This window comes from Betta splendens, chromosome 14 (assembly GCF_900634795.4).
Source record: "Betta splendens chromosome 14, fBetSpl5.4, whole genome shotgun sequence".
Lineage (NCBI taxonomy): Eukaryota > Metazoa > Chordata > Actinopteri > Anabantiformes > Osphronemidae > Betta > Betta splendens.
In genome coordinates, this window is record NC_040894.2 from 10,229,368 (window position 1) to 10,249,222 (window position 19,855).

Sequence of the window (19,855 nt, forward strand, 5' to 3'; positions counted from 1 at the left end):
ATATCTCTTAATTACATTATACTGAATTATTTATAAATCAGCCTGGATATTGTGAAATATTTGAAAATAAATATTTTTGTTATTCTGAGTATTGTTTACTCAGAATATTACTTATGTCGCTACTCTTTCTCAGCCGTACTTGAAAAATGAAAAAGACTAAAAACAATACTGTCAGTAAATGAAAACACAACAGATCAGTGGATATGGAAATAGGACACTAGTACTTAAAGTACTACTTTTAATTCATTGTGCCTCAGGGTCATTTTAAAAAAAAATATTAAGTGCATCTGTCAGTCACAGTGAATATAGGGTTAAATTCTAATTGTAAGAAAACCCACATCTTTATGCATTTCAGTTATAACTATAAACTACTTCCATTAACCAAAAGATTAAAGCACAGTTTACAGTGTTATGTTACATTTATGGTACAAAACTTTAAAGGTATCACAATGTGATAAAGTTGAGTTCTTCTTGCTCACACTATCAAAAATACCAAATCACATGATCCATTTATGCTGACAATATTTACAGAATGTTCTCATAGGTGTGAACATATGCTCTTCTGCACCTCCTAGTCGAGAGACATGTGAGTCACTCTGTACAACTTACTGATCAGGACTTCTACTTTATCTTCACCCAGATGACAAATGTCCAAAACACACACAACATGTGCATCTTCCAGCTCACTGGCGGTTGCCAAGATCTCCTCTGCAAGACAAAACACTGAGTGAGCCCCAATATGATGTAATGAAAGACTAGAACAATGCTGCTTCCTGACATGGGTGCTACCTGGCTGAGGCAGAGCTGGATCACTGTGGCTGGCTGTGTCACCCAGAGGGCAGAGAAAGCCAGATGAAAGGCAGGACACCATTGTGTTGCCATGGGGATCGTCACGAAGACCCACTGCCCTGGGTTCATCTGAGCTCACCACAGGTAGGTAAGCAGCATCAACAGCTATTTGCTTGTTTATTCCTGGCAAGGAAATTCAAAGGTAGGTGCAAAAATTCATTTACATGACAACAAAGAAAACACAGGTCTGTTTGAGGCTTTAGGCCATTTTAATCACAAGTTGTTTTTCAGCCCATGTAGATTACAGCCTGTGAATTTGGCAATATGCATGAGCTTATTTTGATTCCACCTCTGATTATTAAATAAAGAATGTTCACCTTAATAATACATGGCTGCATAAATTTCTAAATGTGACCGCTCACTGAGTGAGTGACTCAGCGGTGATAGCAGGTCACAAAATATAAAAGGTCAGTTCCAGGTGAAAAAGGCAGCAATTTGTGACCACTTGAGACGGTGTTACTGAAGAAGGGCAAACACGATGCCTACCTCAATAACAACATTTAAATACAATATGTAGGATTGTTTTGACTCACTAAGCTAATTAAACATACTATTACTAATTAAATATGTACTTACCTAATATTGTAACTTTATAATAACCTGGACAAGGTCCAGGTGGGATGGGGTCAGTGTTGTGCTGTGGTGTCCAGCGTGTTGGCTGAAGGTTACACCACTGAAGGAGAGCATTCTTCTCATCCGACGTGAACTTCTGAGAGATGCTGTCGTGGTACAGACCACCTTGAGTCAAATGTTCAGACACGTCCTGTTTTTGCTGTAGCCAGTTGCTGCTTTCCCAATACAAAACACTAGAGTCTGATGGAAGCAAACACATGTGGAATGTATCAAAAACACAACTGTGAAATGAAAGTTGAACAGAGAGTGAGAGACATCAGTTGCATACAATAAAGTAACTTTAGTAATTTACCTTGAGTTGGATTTTCCCATTCATGAACCTCGTCTGATTCAGAGTCACACTGCTTTTCTCTGTGCTCCTGCTCTTCCTCTGTGTGTTTGTGTCCTACTCTTCTGTAAGAACGAGTCAAACAAGCTCAGAAAGGTTCTGTAAATTAGTGATGTACACCAATTGAATCCTTTTTACCTTTTTGCTGGAACATCATCACAACTCAACAAGGACTGTGTGGCTTTTCTAAAAGACATGTCAACATTATGTTAAATTTCATTTATTGAATCAAATGTAGGTTTTAAACTTGGTTTGGAATATACTGTTGCTAGTCCTATATGACAATTCAATAGAAAACTCACAACTCTGTCAAATCACACCGTGTCTGAATTCTCCTTTTGCTTCTACTAGTTGAGACTTTCTCAGGGTAAGTTGTTGATGGCTGCTCCAAGGTCTGCCCAGTTGACAGATGATCGTATGTGTCTTGAACAGCTTGTCCACATATGTCAATAGAAACATGTGGCACCTGCTGAAAAACAGTTGGTTTTATTCAATGTACTACTACTCGCTGCTCTTGGAAAGATGCTTTGACATTATGTTGTGGTGTTGATGCTGTTCTACCTTTTTCTGCACTGCTGCTTGGGAATCGTTTGAGTTCGGGATTTTCATGTACCGCAATGCAGTAATCTGCCCTTGAATTGCCACTTTTTTATGTTCCCTGTATTGTAGGCTTTCTAACTCCTTCTTCAAGTCAGCAGCAGCAACCAGTGGAACGGGTGCTAAAAGTTGAGCAAAGTGTCCTATTAAAATAACTAAACCGCACACAAACAAATAAACCATGTCACCTTTACTGGGTGTCAAGCCTGTGTTGTCCTGGAGCTTTTAAAAATTAAAATCTACTGTAGAGCATGAAATAGAACTGTCCAAATATTGTGCTTGTCATGGTGAGGCAAGCATTAAGACACAGCCCACGTAACTGTACAGCAGAAATGATTAATCATTAATTATTTTGTGCTGAACAGTGGGTGAATGCTGACCCAGATTTGACTGACAAGAAAAACAAATGCCTCTCAACATCCAATTTAAATATCGTGTTAACTTGTTACCTGTGAGGAGTTTTTCTCTCACCTGAGGAATCTGTTATTGATTGTGTAAATACTGGTGGAGGGTGGGGATAGCAATAATGGCCACCAACAGCGGTCTTCTGGAGGACAATATTGTCCTTTAGAGTCTTGGTCCACTGGATGAAAGTCTTTACTTTGTGGTCATTCACATATGGCTGACGCTTGTGGTAGCCTTGCAGTGACACATAATAACCCGTTAAGCTCCCAACTCATTGAGAAACACTGTCACTAAATACAGTACACTGTATGTAGATTATAAGGTCATTATTGTACCAACCAGTGATGAAAATCTCAGTTTCACAGCTGCTTGTGAGGTAAGACAACGAACCTTCCACTTGACAAACCCTCATCTGAGTGCAAACCAGGTAGGTCACTGAAAACAATATGACTATTAAATAAGAAATGAAAATACTAATGTGGCAGCAGAGCTGCTGTGTAGGAAATGAACTGACTCACTTGGACATATACGGCTGAAAATTTCCGTTTGAGAGGAGGAAAAAATCTCCAAGATAAAAGGATGGTTAGATGTTCCATCAATTGCATGAACCCAGCGATATGTCCAGTATTTTTCTGGGCCTAAGAGATGAAGGTAATCAATCACTAATTAGAGTGAAAATTAAAAAAGATTTACAGGGCTCCTTCTGTCTTCTTACCCTTACTCCCTTTATTCTTGACTCTTTCAACCCGACCAACAAATGTTACCAAACCAATAATATCACATGCTGAATTGTTGGTTAATTTGTCCAATTCTGACCTGTAAAAAACATCCCAAACAATTGAAAAGAAAACTCAAATAATAAAAACGTGAGATATTAGAAAGATTAAACCAAAAGAAACGTTTTGCAAGAAAACAGGTAAATAGCACAAGATAAAAGACAACAAAACAGCAAGTAATAAACAATGAGAGCTTTTTACCTGGTGGTGAACTGGTAGGAAACCTCTGGCAGGCCCCACTGTGGCAAGACACTCTTTGGAGAGATCACAGTAATGACTGAAGGTGGGTTGCGAGAGTTCAGGCAGATTTCTTGGAAAATGACATATAGTATGCAAAAAGTGTGAGCAATACTTTTATTTCATTAGTCCTTTAGGATATAGCAAAAAAATCACAAGAAATATAATAGAACTAGATTTTTTTTCCTAAATCCCATTATCACAACTCATAAATACAATGTGACGCCACCTCCCCTTAAAATCTGAAGTTAAAAAAAATGAATGATAGGTGGAATGTTTAAAAGATGGACACATCTGATTACTTTATTGGGCATTCATGTATTGTATAGCACAAATCTCTGACAACATAATGCTCTTATACAGAGTTATGTACATACCTACAGAGTTAAAGATCTTCATTCGGTGATGATCCATTTGTGGGCGTGACCGGTTTGAGTAACTCTGCTTTAGGGTGTAATTCTGGAGGTACAAAACTGTACCTACACTGAGTCTCTGATAAAACTCTGGACAAAGCTCATTCCAAAGCACAAGGGACATCATGCCACTCTGATCAGCGACCTCAAAGTATGCCTAAGATGCAGAGCAGGACTGAGCAACACTGAAAATGTAAGAAGAAAATTCTGAGGTCTGACTAACTTACCTGGAAGGGGTAATCAATCTTCAGTCCAAACTTCCCATAATACCTTAGCCTGGATTTGTGCATTATCTTCACTAGGAGGGAGAGGGGTTTGCTTGCATTTCTGAAGCATGACTCCAGACTACAAATAAGAGTGATCTTAGACACTGTTGGAAAAAAAACATTGCGGAAAATGCTCCTTTATCTGTTATGTCTTGTATTATTGCCATTGAAGTCCAATTAACTACAAAAGCGCGTTCATTTTAAATGTGGATTTATTCCAATTAGAGTTGTATTAGCCAAGAAATTCAATAAAAGGATGTAGTTCTATCAGTGAGCGACATTATCTCACCGTCCAGCACCGCGTCAGACGAGGGAGCCCCTGTCACCCAAACGTCTCCCTCCGGGGCGTCGTTGTTCCAGAGAGACAGGTAGTGTTTGCGGCTGAGTTGAAGGGGGACGTCACTTTGCAACACCAAGCTCCTTTCCATGCCATGTTTAGTCAGCATGGGCAGTGAACAAACGTCGCTTATATGGGCCAGGAGAGCGGATCTCTCTGAGCCGCAACTAAGGTCTTCAATGCAAATGTAACCATGTCCCAGTCTCCGCTCGTTGTACACAAAACAACACTGAGTGATGCGAACGTCCGCCCCAGTCCTCAGGGTATTTGTGTGCACGAAGTGGTTTAAACTATGGTGAATGAAACATTTAGCCCGCCAGACTCCGTCGGTGACCGTCACATCGTAGCTGTAGCTGTCGAGCTGCTGCTGACCCTCACTATGCTCAGATAAATATCTCTGAAGGGCAATGACAGCGACGGGAGCCGCCTCCTCTAGTTTTAATTTCAGAGACTGGGTAAAGGACAATCTCTCCAGCGTCCTCTGCAGAAAGGATGCTTCAGAAACACCAGGCACTAACGAAGAAGAAGACGAACTATTATCCATTGTGGACTATACAGTTTACTGTTTACATCCTAGCCACTGTGACACTGATGTCAACAAACAGACACTTCAGCTAAACGTTAGTTAGCTGCTTGGCTAAATCACACGCTAATTTTCTAGATAGTGTTAGCAAGTTTCCTACACCCGTTCATACCTACACAGAGTGATATCTGAATAGACGCAAAGGCATCATCGAGTTAATAATTGAAGTTTGGTACCGAGAGAATGATAAAGTTACTTTCCAATAATATTTCCGTTAACTCAGGCTAATGGACAAACAATCCTCTTGCTGTTTCATTGCGTCACAATTTGCCACAACGAGCACAAAAACAGCCAGTTCCGCTCTATATACAACCTTAACCTCTATATGTTAATGTGACCCCGAAACGAAACGTTTAATTAACACAGACCAGACTTGTTTTGAAATTACGCGCTGAACTGACCGTGGTCGGTTTGAAATGACGTCATTGAGGCGACGGCGAGGTTCTTCTTCTTCTACTGAGTTATTTTGCAGCCGGCATCGTTTTGTAAGATTGTTGCCACCTTTTGAATTAAAACGGTTAAATCATTTAATTAGACTTCCACTTTTCAGAATTAAAACAAAAACCTTATAGTCAAATAGACTTTACAAAATACATTAAATTGTTGCTTCTTATAAACCAGTCACCGTACATAAGTATGGCATATGTCATTTTCACTTTATAATTGTTCAAATATTGAATTATTTCAAGGGCTGATGTTGGTTTTAGCACACAAGCAATATGAACATAAGAAATACCAATACCTTACAAGTAGTATAAATCTGACAATTTATTCAGCTTTTTCACTCTGATTTTCGAATAAGCGTCGAAGGACCTCCCCTAGGTCCAGAACTACAATCCCATAATGCCTTGTAACGCTGCCAGCTTTCTTGTCGACGTGGGAAGGTAGGGCTCCAGACACAAACAAATGTCCACGGGTTTGTTTTTGGGGCTCGAGACAGGTAACCGTGACATGTCAGGTGCATTTGATAGAAACCTCCATGACATTTGAAACATGTGGCTCAAACCCGAAGAGATTCTACTGAAAAACGCGTTCAAATTGTGGGTCACCGAGAAGGATAATGAGTATTTCGTGTTGCAAAGGAGACGGGGGTACGGAGAAGGAGGTGGCGGCTTGACAGGTAACGTAAGCGCTTATGTTCTTACCAACTCCCCGCAGGTGCACCACAGTCACTGAGCCTCAGTGAACCGCGCTAAAGCTAACGTGCAGTGCAGTTAGCGCGCCATACGTTTGCTTGGCTAACGTGCCGTCTGCCATGTACAGGGCGGCGCTTCCTCAGTTCCCGGAGAACATATGTTTATTGCAACAGGTATAAGCAAAAATGACCGAATGACACGCGCTGGTTTCCAGGACACGCGCTGGGTGCGCGACGTGTCAATACATCTGGCACATCTGGTTTGTTAAGTGTTTGTGACGGCGCAGAGCGGACACAGAGGTTAAAAAGTCTGTGACTGGGGCTGGAAATGAAGCTGTTGAATCTGTAACGTCAGTGCCGTATCAGGGACGGATGCTCCCTGGAAAACAAATGCCTCCGCGCCTTTGTGGAGACACTGATGCTTATTGGAGTTGTCAGACTGTGAAAAAGGCTTCAGCTTTAACAGTAAATTATAGATACATACACGCCACCAGGTAAAATAGACTTGACTGATCTTGATTTAATGTTTAGTAGATCCTCATTGGAACAGAATAACGCTTCCACTTCCTATTTTTGCAGTGAGTAAAATGCAGCATTCTCTTTTTAACCTTTGTTCACCCTCATGCCTTCAGCACCAGCTGAACCCCAGCGAGTGTCACTTATGATGATGTGAGCCAAGTAATTGCATGACAAATCTTTACATAGTTGGGACTTTAAAAAGCACTTCAACATCACCATTGATTGTAACCTACTGTTTCTAACCATGTGCCACAGTGTGACAGCTGTAAAGTAATGAATCGATAACTGATGTTAATTAATGGTGTTTTAGCTGAGGACGAAATGGTCGATGTCCTGCTGCCTGGTTTAATGATAGTGTAGGTTAAATACTACCTGATGATACATTGCATTCCACACTCAAAGTGCTGTCAAGCACTGGAGCTTTATGTGTGTCTAAGGAATTATTTATGTTGTAAAAGTCTGTCCTCTGCCGTGGGACGTTGTTTTACACTGATGAAAACGCAAATCTTACGAATCATGGTTTGAAGCTTTTACAACGATAGAAGCTCACTAACATTGAAAGCTGATCCATGCTCAGCTGACAGGCCAGTATACAGCTGATGCAGAGCATGAGCGTGGTTTCACTGCAACCTTGTTAATTATGCATGGAGGGCGTATAAGAGAGATGTTCATTTTCAAAGTAAGAGATTGAGCTAATTTTAGCTGTGCAGCTCCAGCATGGAGGGTGCCATTAATTCCCACTGTCAGTATGACACAATTCTTAAAGATTTAATAATACAGTGCACTGGGCAGTCACTGATTTATTTAAGATTGATGAAACTTTCTTCTACCAGCTTGTTCTGTATGAGTAAACACAGCACATCAGTAGTTATTTAATAAGTAACAAATGACCTTTTGAAGAGTTTCTTTTGATTTATAGCATACTTTTATGATATTCTGATTTTAGGAGATGCTGCATGTGTGAAGGTATCTGGAAGAATGTGTTCAATCATGCTGATTGTTGCAGGCCTCCTTGTGGGAACACTGGATACTGTGCTGGACTCAACGTCTAAAGTTGCTCCCTACCGCATTCTCCACCACACTCCAGACTCACAGGTGTACTGGTCAATAGCATGTGGTATGTCACTGCATTTCTATTTAAATTCTCAGACATGAATTGCTTTTTAAAAGTTTTAATTGTACGTAAATCACATTTGAATTCAGTTAGCATCAAATATTGATAATGAATGCAGTAGATCCCAGCAACTTTAATGTGAGAATCAGCTGTTAGTCGTTTGAACAGTTTTTTGTAATTTGTGTCACTGCTGATGTTTGGTTAGGTGTTACCAAAGAGGAGATTGTTCAGCACTGGGATTGGCTGCAGCAGAACATCATGAGGACACTCTCTGTTTTTGATTCCAGTGAAGACATCACCAGCTTTGTACAGGGCAAGATTAGAGTAAGACCCAGATTTAAGTGGGTAGTCAGAACATCCCACACAGATAAATAGATACCCTCTTAAATGCTGTTGTAACACTTCAAAGTACATTGTATGTTATTGGCATCTCTTAAAAGTTAATCATTCTGCAGTTACTGATATTTAGCCATTTGTGGGCAGCACAAACAAACCTTCATTTATTACATATGTCGCAGACACAGCAACATTTTAGAAGTGATCTGACATGTCACCCAGTAAATAATACTAACACGTGGGTCTGTCAGCAAAAGCAGCTTCTTCTTCATTACACAAATTAATTTCTTTCCTGTTCTGTGGTTGATATAAATAAGAGTAGCTTTAAAACGAGGCTTTGTTCTGTTATTACTGTCTGCAGTAACCCTCTCTGTTTCATTTGTTAGGGTCTTATTGCTGAGGAAGGAAAGACTTCCCTGGTGCTAGAGGATGATCCCGAGAAGTTTAGAGAAGCTCTTTTGAGGTTTGAGAAGTGGTTTGAGCTGCCACCAGAGGAAAAGCTGGTCACATATTACTCATGTAGCTACTGGAAAGGCAAAGTACCATGCCAGGGCTGGCTCTACCTCAGCACAAACTTCCTGTGCTTTTATTCCTACCTGCTGGGAGCCGAGGGTAAGCCACATCTGTTCCATTTGTTAATCACTCTGGCCTGAAAGGAATATGGCTTGAGCAGTTTTTCATTATAAAATAGCTCTTGCTAATGGCAGCTGCCAAAATTTGAAGAAAAACAACATTACATCTGACCTACAACACAAGGCAGCCTTGAACAACAGTGTGCCTAATAAATGACTCATGACATGAAGTGACATTTTGAGCCTTTTCTCCAAAGAAAACCATTTAATTTTTTTGCTGTCTGCAGTTCTTAGTCATATTCCTTAGTGAGTTCTTAAAGCAAAGCATTTCATCTATTTTAATTAATGAGAAACTGTACACAGAGAAATCAGAATTCCACAATAATCATAAAACCTATTCTTTAAAATCAGTTTTTATGTCTTTTGGGGATTAATGATTGATTTCGCTTTCATTTCTTGTAATGACCCTGCAGTGAAACTTGTGATCTCCTGGGATGAGATCTGGAGGTTGGAGAAAACCTCTAATGTTATTCTCACCGAGAGCATCCATGTCCTGGCTCACGGGGAGGATCACTACTTCTCCATGCTGCTGCACCTTAATGAAACCTTTGTTATCATGGAACAGCTGGCTGACTACTCCATCAAGCGCCTTTTTGATAAAGAGGCCTTCCAGAGGCAGCCGGCACTCTCCGACCCCCTGCAAATCACCAAGAGGTGAGTGTCTGCCACGCTTCGCAGCTTTACATGATCCAGTTACTGCCGGCTGCCAACCCGGAGAACCAGAGTAAACAAACTGACTTGAGTCCAATAAATGAACTGTCACTGAGTGCAAGTTAGGTCATAGAAGATAACACTGGTTCAGGTGTTTGAGTAAACCTACCGCTGTACTTGTTTAAATACACCACATGTATATCCACTAGGAGTTTATAGAGTGTAGAGATATATGTACTGTACTACAGATACTGAAATAAAGTTGTGGCCCATAATACACTGATAAGAAAGATGACCCTTAAGTGCACAAAATGAGGCTGTTGTAACTGCATGCAAACAAACTGCAAACAACTTAAACACCGTGTTTTGCTTGCATCAATATTTGCTTTGCTTCTCCCGCAGGGGTCTGGAAGCCCACGCCAAGAGCGAGCAGTTCCGGGCGTTTTTCAGGCTTCCCAGGGAGGAAAACCTTTTGGAGGTGCACGAGAGTTTCCTGTGGGTGCCCTTCAGCCACTTTAACACACTTGGCAAGATCTGTCTGTCCGAAAACTACCTGTGTTTTGCCAGTCAGGACGGAAGCCAGTGCCATGTCATCATTCCCATGCGTGAGGTAAAGTCTACATAAACATGTCCTATGCTGCCCACCCTGCATAGTGATGAAAAGCCCACCTCCGCCAACCATCCTCCCTTTCAGATCGTTAATGTTGAGAAGCCAGACTCCGGCAGCCGGGCTCTAACAGTGTGTGTGCGTGGGAAGAGGGCTCTGCGCTTCTCCGAGGTGCGGGACTACCAGCGACTTGCCAACACAATCCGGAGCAGATGTGGGATCAGCGCCAGCCCACAGCACTCTGCTTCATCCGAGGTAGTACGTTTTAAACGCCGCTTCGCTGTTCGCTGTAGTTTGCAGCGGTTGTGATGTTTAAAAATGTAAACGTGTGTGTTGCCAAGGCCATTCGGGGGGAGTGTCAGTCTCTCATAAATCATTTTGAGGACAATCCAGAGGACGTAACGCTGATGGTTGGACAGAAGGACTGCAGCAAGGCTGTGAGCACAGAGGCACTCATGACTGTGTTCCACCCCCAGGATGTCGAAAACCTTGACCCCAAAATGGTAAATGCCAGGCTGCAAATGAAGCACGCACAGGTTTCACTAGCTTTGTGTAGAAACAGGAGTCGATTACCTTGATGTAACGTAACACATGCCATTCTGACTTCTGTTGGGTGTGGGTGTACAAGTAGGTGTGAAATCGCTTTAAGAGTGCACCTCAATAAAACTGAATCAATACAACACAATTTGGGAGCACTTCAATATGTAAAAAGTAACGCTGAAATGTATTTTATCTTTGTTTTAAGCTTAAAGAAAAGATGAAGGAACAGTCTTGGAACATTCACTTCTCTGAGTACGGACGGGGAACCAGTATGTTCTTCACCAGGAAGACACGAGACCTGATTGTTCGCGGTGTCCCTGAGGCTTTGAGGGGGGAGCTGTGGATGCTTTTTTCAGGTGCCCACTTAGCATAAATAACAGAAAACAGCTTTGGCATCGCTGCGTCATTGGTTCCGCACTGACCGGCTCTGACTCCGCAGGAGCTGTCAACGACATGGCCACTCACCCCGGATATTACACGGAGCTCGTTGAACAGTCTCTGGGCACCAGCACGCTGGCTACAGACGAGATCGAGAGAGACCTGCACCGCTCTCTGCCAGAGCATCCTGCTTTTCAGAGCGACACGGGGATCTCGGCTCTGCGCAGAGTCCTCACTGCTTACGCATACAGGAACCCTAAAATCGGCTACTGCCAGGTAGCTTTAGTATTTCGTATTCCTGAAGGAGTCACTGGCTAATTATTGTGCACAGCACTCGCAGACACATTAACCAGGAAGGCAACGTGCTTGCATAATTATTCTGTCTCCATTTACCGTGACTGTGTACAGTTTGTGACTTTCTTCTTTGTGTTGTCATTGGTGTACAAATAATTGCACAGTAACGTTCCGGTGCATTCACTTCAGACATAAAGCTAACTTTCTTTTTTTTTGTTTAACCATGTCCTCCTTCCTGCTCAGGCTATGAACATTCTCACCTCAGTTCTCCTGCTCTACGCTAAAGAAGAGGAGGCTTTCTGGCTCTTAGTAGCTGTCTGTGAGAGGATGCTGCCAGATTACTTTAACCGCCGAATTATTGGTAAAGCTCCATCAAAGGATGTCGTTCTAACAGTGTTTCTGCTGGAAATGTTCATTAATGAATGTAATATTCATGTGTTGCTTTTCCTTTAGGCGCTTTGGTCGACCAGGCGGTATTCGAGGACTTGATACGAGAAAACCTCCCGCAGCTCGTGGACCACATGACCGACCTGAGCTTCTTTTCATCCGTGTCCTTGTCCTGGTTCCTCACTCTCTTCATCAGTGTCCTGCCAATAGAGAGCGCCGTGAATGTGGTGGACTGTTTTTTCTATGACGGCATCAAAGCCATCCTTCAGCTTGGCCTGGCCGTCCTGGACTACAACATGGAAGCTCTGATCAGCTGTCACGACGATGCAGAGGCCGTCACCATACTCAGCAAGTCTGTGTGCACACGAGCAAATCAGCATTTAAAACGCTGCTACAGTGTAAATGAATGTGTGTGTTTTTCTGTTTTAGATTCTTTGACAGCGTGACAAACAGAGACAGCCCATTGCCTCCGACAGTACAACAAGCCCCAGTGGGCAATAATGATAAAGCATCCCACTTAAAGGTGGACATCAGTGAACTGATCCGAGAGGCCTATGAGGTATTGCGAGATTTAACTGTTACAGCTGATTCAGCATTATCTGCGATAAGTATGATTTGACAAATTATTCTTTACAGAAATATGGAAATATTCGTTCAGAGGAAGTTGAACGTTCACGAAAAAGAAATAAACTGTATGTGATCCAGACGCTGGAGGATACAACCAAACAAAATGTTGTAAGTATCAATAGGCTCCACAGAAAAAGCCTGTAAATTCAGAGAACATAAACTACAAATGATGTGTCTCCAGATTCGGGTGGTGTCCCAAGAAGCCAGATTAAATCCCTCACACCTGGACGACCTTTACAATTTGTTCAAAGTAGGTCAAAATCGAAATGCCATCATCTTACATCCTTTAAATGGCAAAACCTTTTAAGTGGCATTCGCCAACTCAGCTTAGTGTTTTCTTTTTGTTCTTTTTAGAGGCAGCATTTCCTCAGCTGCTACTGGACGATGCAGAGTCCAGCTTTACTCCACCATGACCCCAGTCTAGCCTACCTGGAGCAGTACCAGCTGGCGTTCCAGCAGTTCAGCACGCTCTTCTCTCTGCTGGAGCCCTGGGCGTTCTGCACCACCAAGTGCACCCTCTCCCTCTGGGTCTTCCGCCTGATCGACGAGAACCAGGACGGCCTCGTCAACTTCAAGGAGTTCTGCTGTGCCCTCGGTAAGTTCTCAACACCCTCAACAGATGTAGCTGTTCAACTCCGTATCCTCACTGTTGCTCTTTCTCCTCAGATACTTTGTACAGTGGATCTTTCACACATAAGCTGAAATTCCTCTTCAAGCTGCACCTTCCACCAGGTGAGTGAGTTTCATTATGTGACACCTAAAACCCTTAACCCGCGGGAAACCTTAAAGCAGGATTATGTTTGTTTACCTCCGTCTTCAACCTCTGACCTATTTCTTTCACAATGCATTTGCTTGGATGGAAGAGTGTTGGAGGTTCAATGGTCAAGCACAGGAAATGTTTTTGTGCAGGAGCCTTTACATTCTTCAGATTCACAGTAGCACGGACTCTGTAAAGGTCAAGGTTTCTCCAAAAAACGTGTTGAAAACATTTGAGGTGTCATTTCGTTATCCATTGCCTTGCTCAGCATTTGTTGAGTTGCACACTGCCTGCAGTGGCTGGGTGCGTGGCTTTTGTCTGCATGAGGAGATGTGTGTACGTGCGTGAAGGCTGGGGTAAGAATAGTCTGTGTTGGGTGAAAGAGCTTTGCCATGGCAACAATGGGTGTAAAGAGCTGTAAGGGCATTTTGCAGTGGGCTGGAGTCCATGGTAGGAACGAGCTGCTCAGTGCGTCACCCACTAGTTGCTAGCAGATGAATACCGGCTCACTTGATGTGCGAGGCCAGCGAACATCCAGCACCAAAGCGTGTGCAGTGTCAGCACCAAGGACAGGTCCCGTCTGGGTACCAAGGTCCAAACAAACAAGATGGTAGATTTAGCCTGACAGCATGTGTTGGTGCGTAAGAGGAGGCTTCAGAACTGTACCAAACACCATGATCAAGGAAATAACTCCTCTGCTATTTAGAGCTGAGAGTCTGCAGTGTTCAGTCCAACTACACAGTGGAGCAGCTGTGTTCACCGTGTGGCTGACCTACTCACTGATCTCAGCTGTGTTGTGACGGATTTAGACATACACATTATGTAAAATAATATTTCTTCAATATACAATATTATTGTAGTCTGTTAAATAAAGGTCACAGTCATTTATGTGTCCTCAGGAAGTGCTGCTTATGTAACACACAGTTAATTCTGACGTGCAGCCGGATGTGCAGGCTTGGAGCATGCGACGACAAAAGGGGCAGCAGCAGCAATCAGCTGTCACTTGCACATGGTTCATTGCAGTGACAGCAGGCTCTGTCTGTTCACCTGCTGGTCGCTCGCGGCAGGGAAACTAAGCTGGCTCCATTACGACCCCTCTTTTTCTTCTTTTGACGCGAGACCTGAGGCCGGAGGTATGAGGGATTAAAGCATCTGCTGCTCCAGCTCCTGCTCGTTGCCATAGCGATTAGCACTGGTGATGTCCTACCACAACATCACGTGTGCAGGCTTCCAAACTGTGCCCTGACCACAATCCAGAGGATCCCTCAGCTCCTTAGTCTGAAGGATGTGGCGCCCATCGTTTCAAAAAAGAATGTGAGATTTTGATTTGTCTGACCACAGAACAGTTTTCCACTCTGCCTCAGGCCATTTTAAATGCGTCTTGGCCCAGAGGATATGCAGTATTGTTTTGGATCATGCTCATAAATGGACTGTTTTTCTGCATGATAGAGCTTCAATTAGAATTTTTTGGACGGCGTGAATAACTCTGGTCGCAGACATTGGTGTTTTGAAAGTGCTGCTGAGCCCATGCAGTGCCGTCCGTCACAGCCGCCTCCGTGCCTGTTTTTAATGAAGGCGACTAAGATCACAGGCTTCAAATAGTGTGTTTTGGCTTTGTCCCCCGTGAACAGAGACGTCTCCAGATTCTCAGAATCTTTTGATGACAGCATGAACTACGGACTGTAGATGATGAGAGCGTCCAGGTCTTTGCAGTTTCACTATGGAACTGGAATTATATTTGCAAGTGAATGTTGGAACACATTTTGAAAGATAATAATAGCTTGCAACATGCACAACACAAACGCTATTATAAGTTATACAAAGGGGCAGTCTGTTGTTCAGAATGAATTGATAAATCCATATCTGTTTTCTTTGAGCAAACTCTTCACCTCTTTCTCTCTCCTTTCAGTTCACTCATAGACAGTATCTTCTAGCTTTTACAGGAAGTCCTTTGCACTTAAAGGACCAAAGAATCCAGAACTTTATTCCAGTGACTGAAGACTCCTCTCACTTGAGTCGACTCACTGGTTAGCCTCTTTACTATTTCTTTCCCTTTAAATCTTCACTTTCACTTTTCCCCTTTCCCTCCTAAATCCTGTGGTAATTGTGTCTTGTAAGTGTTCATTGTTAGTGAGGAATGTCTCCGTGCAGTTTGCTCACATGCTGCATATATTTCTCAGCATTTGATCTTCCGGAGGATGGTGTGATAAGGAAAAGCCCCGAAAGAGGTAAGAGTCACAAAGTTATATTCTATCGACACAACAAAGTATATTTCCAAAATTTGGTGTGATAATATACATTTTGACAGGAAGGGGAAAGGTGGATCTGCAGGCCTACTTGAAACAATGGCAAAATGAAATTCTTAAGAAAGAGGAAAACATCAAGGATCTGCCCCGAATTAATCAGGTACAGTAATTCAGTCTATGTTGTGTTTATTGATTAAGGCACATTTTCCAAACAAATCTTCCTGTGTGATATATTTACTGTATTTTCATATATATTATATTTTTTTCTATCTCAGACTCAATTCATCCAGTTCTCCAAGACCCTGTACAACATCTTTCATGGTGATCCAGAGGAGGAGTGTCTGTATCGAGCCGTGGCCCACGTGACCAGCCTCCTGCTGAGGATGGAGGAGGTGGGACGGAGGCTGCAGGAGCCGAGCAGCCCCCCTGAGTCCTCGAAGCCCGCCAGCAGCGCGGCTGCAGACGAGTCCTCAAACGAGGAGGCGTCCTCCACCACCCCGGAGGGCTCCGACACCCCCAGCTCCCACAACAGTCAGGATGCGGGGCCCGACCTCTTGCACACCGAGTGGTCGTTCTCCTTCGAGCAGGTCCTGGCGTCTCTGCTCAACGAGCCGGCTATAGTCAGTTTCTTCGAGAGGCCTGTTGACATCCAGACTAAGCTGGAACAAGCTAAGGTTGCCCAGCTGAAGTTAAAGGCGAATAAGTGAGAAGGTACATGAGGGACTTGATGCGTTGCTTCTAATTCAAACCTAAAAATCACCATGAATTTCCTTTCTCTTGGATGTGGCGTGGGGTTTGGTGAGGCAGATGATGAAGTTGCTACTGAGGTGACGTAAAAAAAAAACAGGAGACCTCTGCAATGCAATATGTGTATATGTGTGCGTGGCATGGATGTTCAGGCGCTGAACATTGTGTTGACCTACAGTAGATAAAGCGCAGACACCTTCAAGACACTGTAAACACTGTACTGAGTCCACTGATCAACACCTTCAGTGCATTTTCACGACACACCTCCTCGCAGATGTTAAGTTGTCGTTTGTCAAACCTAATTATGCATTTTAAGCCTCATGAAGAAATAGGTTCTAGCGTAGTGTAAGATTGTTCATAGTTTTAAATGCAGCTTGCATTCTATTTGGGAGCGCTGCAGTATAGCTTCATGTTATATACGGGACTTCATGTACTGTCTGTCGTCTGTTTAGAAACACGACATAGGAGTCCTTCCAGCGCTCGCTCTCTCTCATGTGGTAAAATACACCTCCTAGACGAATGACAGCCTCCTCCTGCATAGACTCTGTCTTTCAGAATAATAGCCAGTGCTCGAACGGCACACTCTGTAAATGTTAATGCTCTGTGACTTTAGCGTCTCCTGGTGAGTGTGTCCCGTACACGTCGGCTTATTTGGAGAAACACCAGCTTATTCAGCATTTACAGACGCAGTGGTGGTAAACGAGTGGTAGAAGCCATACATGCACATGATTGACTGAGTCAGGATGTCTGAATACGTTTCTACACAGACTAACATCTAATTGGTCGTGTGCGGCTGGATTAACAGAATGCAGCATTACTCAGTCACAGTATTATATTATATCATACTAGAAATAACTGAACTAGTTAGAATCCTACAGCGTGAGGGAATCTGCTGCTTCTGAACCTCACAGCGTGATTGTTTGCTTGTGTCCGTCTTACTGTGCCTGTGCCTGTAGGATGTTCTACTCCGGTGTAAGTGTAGCATTCGTGCTAAATGCTCAGCTCTTTGTCATTTCATTGTTGTGTTTTTGAGGCTTGTATTGAAAAACGTTAGAGCTTATGGACTGTTGTGGACAACGTTTGAACCTTTTTGAAGGACATTTTGTTTTCTCAAATCTCAGGGTGCAATCTGTATAAAAAGAGGATGACAAGGGATATTTTTTTCGACCCGGGACACACAAAAGTATATTGTAGAGTTATATAGAATATGAATCCGTCTGAAAAGTAAATATCGAGCATGTGTAGCGTAGCTGCAGGATTTGCCACATCACGCTAGCCTTTGACTAAGCAGCTGTTTCGGTTCGTTCTCATCTGGGCATTTTGTGCCTCTTCGTTCGTGTCCATGCCAGTGAATCATCTGCACAGTTGCGTTGACATGCATGAGCTGTAGATATGTGCCTGTTTCTCGGAGGCATTGGATTCCAGGGGGTCACAACCACTTCAGCTGCTGCTTGTTGTCTCCAGAGGCTGACTTCACAGTCGTATGGAGCTTTATCTGTGCTCGCAGAGGAAAAAAAATGCTTTTAAGTGCAATTCTGTGATTTCTTTGCAGCTTGTTAGAAGCTTACCCGTTGTTTTCCAGTACTTGTTTTTTTTATATTTTCAGATCAATCATAAGGGTTTGTGATGTGGAAACACTAAAGACAAACTACTTTCTGAAGTGAAATACAGAATCACCCCCTTTTATCTTTGCTCAACATGCTTTAAAGCCAAAGCTCGATCAATAACTTTAGTTTGAAGCCATACTGGGTCAGAAGACTGGGCGTCAGTCTGTGGTAACTGACTGCAAACGTTTAAATAATCCACTCTGCTGCAGTTTCCTGCTGCGTTTGCAATATTTTCAAACTTCATTAAATCACTTTCAAATGCAGATGACAACGTTAAATAGTATCTGGTAACATACTATTAGTCTATTTCAGGTTCATAGTTACTTTGCTTTGAATAATTAGTTGTTGTAAAAGAGAAACACATCAGTGTTTAAGATAAAACAACCCTTTGATGCTCAACATTCTTTTTAGTGGTGATTTCTTCTTAATTGCTTTTGTTGTCAGAGATGAGATGAAACTTGGTCAAGTTCAGGCCCTGGCATGCTGGTGTTATGCATTAAGAGTATATACAGTACAGTAGGCATGGATACTGCTTCAGCTGCTTCCTTTTTATGTGTAAATGTCTTTCGATGGACTGTAGCTTTTGATTGAAGGCTTCTTTTTGCAAAATATGCACAGCACAGGTCTTTTTGTTTGCCTGGTTATAACTTTAATTTCTATAAATCGTAAACCAGAATAAAGAGATCGATTCTATCAGCAACATCTCAGGTTTGGTTTGTTCTTGTCTATAAATTCCTGGTGCTTGTCTGTGCGTCTGTGACCCCAGTGTGGTTCTGCTCGGGTTGTCAATCATGTCTGTGCACTAACAGGTGCACTTCAGGAGTAGTTCTGTGGTGCTGTGTGTAGTAAATGTAGTAAAAGGATCAATGGGCAATACAGTATGTGGGAAAAAATGACAAACTTCAGGAGTTTACAACGTCCACCTTAAAGGTTTTGGAAGGTTATGCCAATGTTTTTGAATTCATAGTGAAATCCTGCTTTCTTTCCTCTGGCATTTGCTGATTAATTAAATGAATCACTATTTGTAGTAGAGGGAAAATCCTGAGTGAACTAATGGCACCGCCATCACAGACACTTATAGTCTTAGTGCTCACACAGCAGCAATTAAAATACCACCTCTGTGGAATGACCGCTCATGCATCACCATTAACAGTAACCTGTCCCCCTCGTTGACTCGTCCTTAAACGCGTCCTCTGTCTGATTTACAGCCTGACGGAGGCTCTCTGCGTGTCGCTCATACCTAGACCAGCGCAGAGATTCGGTTGCATCGCTGGGTTCATAACCTTCACACACGTCACCTGCTTTCAGCCTCCTGTAAAGACGCAGCAGGAAACACTGGAAGTAATGGAGCCTGAAACACTCAGAAACAAGCTGTCCCACCACCACTAAACTTAACCTCAGATTTATTTGGTGTTGGCATGTTGTGTTCAATGACCAGTCTATTTTAAAGCACCGTCATCTCCCATGTCTTCAAGGCACTGCCGGCGTTCCAGATTATTGGCAGCAACTTCTTATTGTTGTTGATGAAGCAGAAAAAGTTTGGACCCCCAACCCCCCATTGCACCAACAATGCTCCTCCAAAGATGCACGGAGCCTAATTATAGCAGCAGTTAGGGAAACCTTTGAAGCTTTGATGGTATGTGTTTAAGAAATGCATCCATCCACACCGTGCTGGGTCTGTGCGCGTTTACTATAGTTGGTTGAAACCAAGTGGTTTACATGGCAGCGTCAGGTCAAAAAATAGCAGGGCAGCAATGCTGGTCTGAGCAGATAGTATGGCAGTGGTGTCCAGGCAACAGCCAGTCTTCACGAGTACAACATGTTATTACAGTTTAGGATGATGTTGATGATCTA

General features: G+C 42.8%; 2 protein-coding genes across 8 annotated transcripts; one reads left to right on the forward strand and one right to left on the reverse strand.

Moving 5' to 3' along the window:
- Positions 1-202: 202 nt before the first annotated feature.
- radx (RPA1 related single stranded DNA binding protein) lies at positions 203-5,908 on the reverse strand. Of its 4 annotated transcripts, XM_029174699.3 has the most exons (16): positions 5,826-5,908; positions 4,794-5,354; positions 4,466-4,608; positions 4,203-4,395; positions 3,790-3,898; positions 3,528-3,628; positions 3,331-3,450; positions 3,152-3,247; positions 2,879-3,046; positions 2,372-2,529; positions 2,113-2,279; positions 1,949-1,996; positions 1,775-1,875; positions 1,426-1,662; positions 790-972; positions 203-708 (listed from the first exon to the last, which is right to left on the reverse strand). In XM_029174699.3, exons 1-16 carry the CDS (start codon positions 5,848-5,850, stop codon positions 572-574), a joined length of 2,547 nt encoding a protein of 848 aa, XP_029030532.1. In that variant the 5' UTR covers positions 5,851-5,908; the 3' UTR covers positions 203-571. The 4 variants fall into 4 exon arrangements, with proteins under 4 accessions (XP_029030532.1, XP_029030531.1, XP_029030533.1 ...); XM_029174698.3 differs by having other exon boundaries at positions 2,113-2,276; positions 4,794-5,858; XM_029174700.3 differs by having other exon boundaries at positions 2,131-2,279; positions 4,794-5,858.
- A 368-nt stretch (positions 5,909-6,276) lies between these two features.
- tbc1d8b (TBC1 domain family member 8B) lies at positions 6,277-18,694 on the forward strand. Of its 4 annotated transcripts, none has more exons than XM_055514645.1 (21): positions 6,277-6,544; positions 8,025-8,195; positions 8,398-8,516; positions 8,915-9,140; positions 9,574-9,814; positions 10,214-10,421; positions 10,506-10,673; positions 10,760-10,921; positions 11,164-11,314; positions 11,398-11,612; positions 11,874-11,991; positions 12,084-12,369; positions 12,447-12,576; positions 12,654-12,752; positions 12,826-12,894; positions 12,999-13,239; positions 13,311-13,376; positions 15,336-15,428; positions 15,582-15,629; positions 15,710-15,807; positions 15,923-18,694. In XM_055514645.1, the coding sequence occupies exons 1-21, from the start codon at positions 6,418-6,420 to the stop codon at positions 16,352-16,354; spliced, it is 3,468 nt and encodes a 1,155-aa protein (XP_055370620.1). In that variant the 5' UTR covers positions 6,277-6,417; the 3' UTR covers positions 16,355-18,694. The 4 variants fall into 4 exon arrangements, with proteins under 4 accessions (XP_055370620.1, XP_029029462.1, XP_055370621.1 ...); XM_029173629.3 differs by having other exon boundaries at positions 8,085-8,195; XM_055514646.1 differs by lacking the exon at positions 15,336-15,428.
- Positions 18,695-19,855: the final 1,161 nt, after the last annotated feature.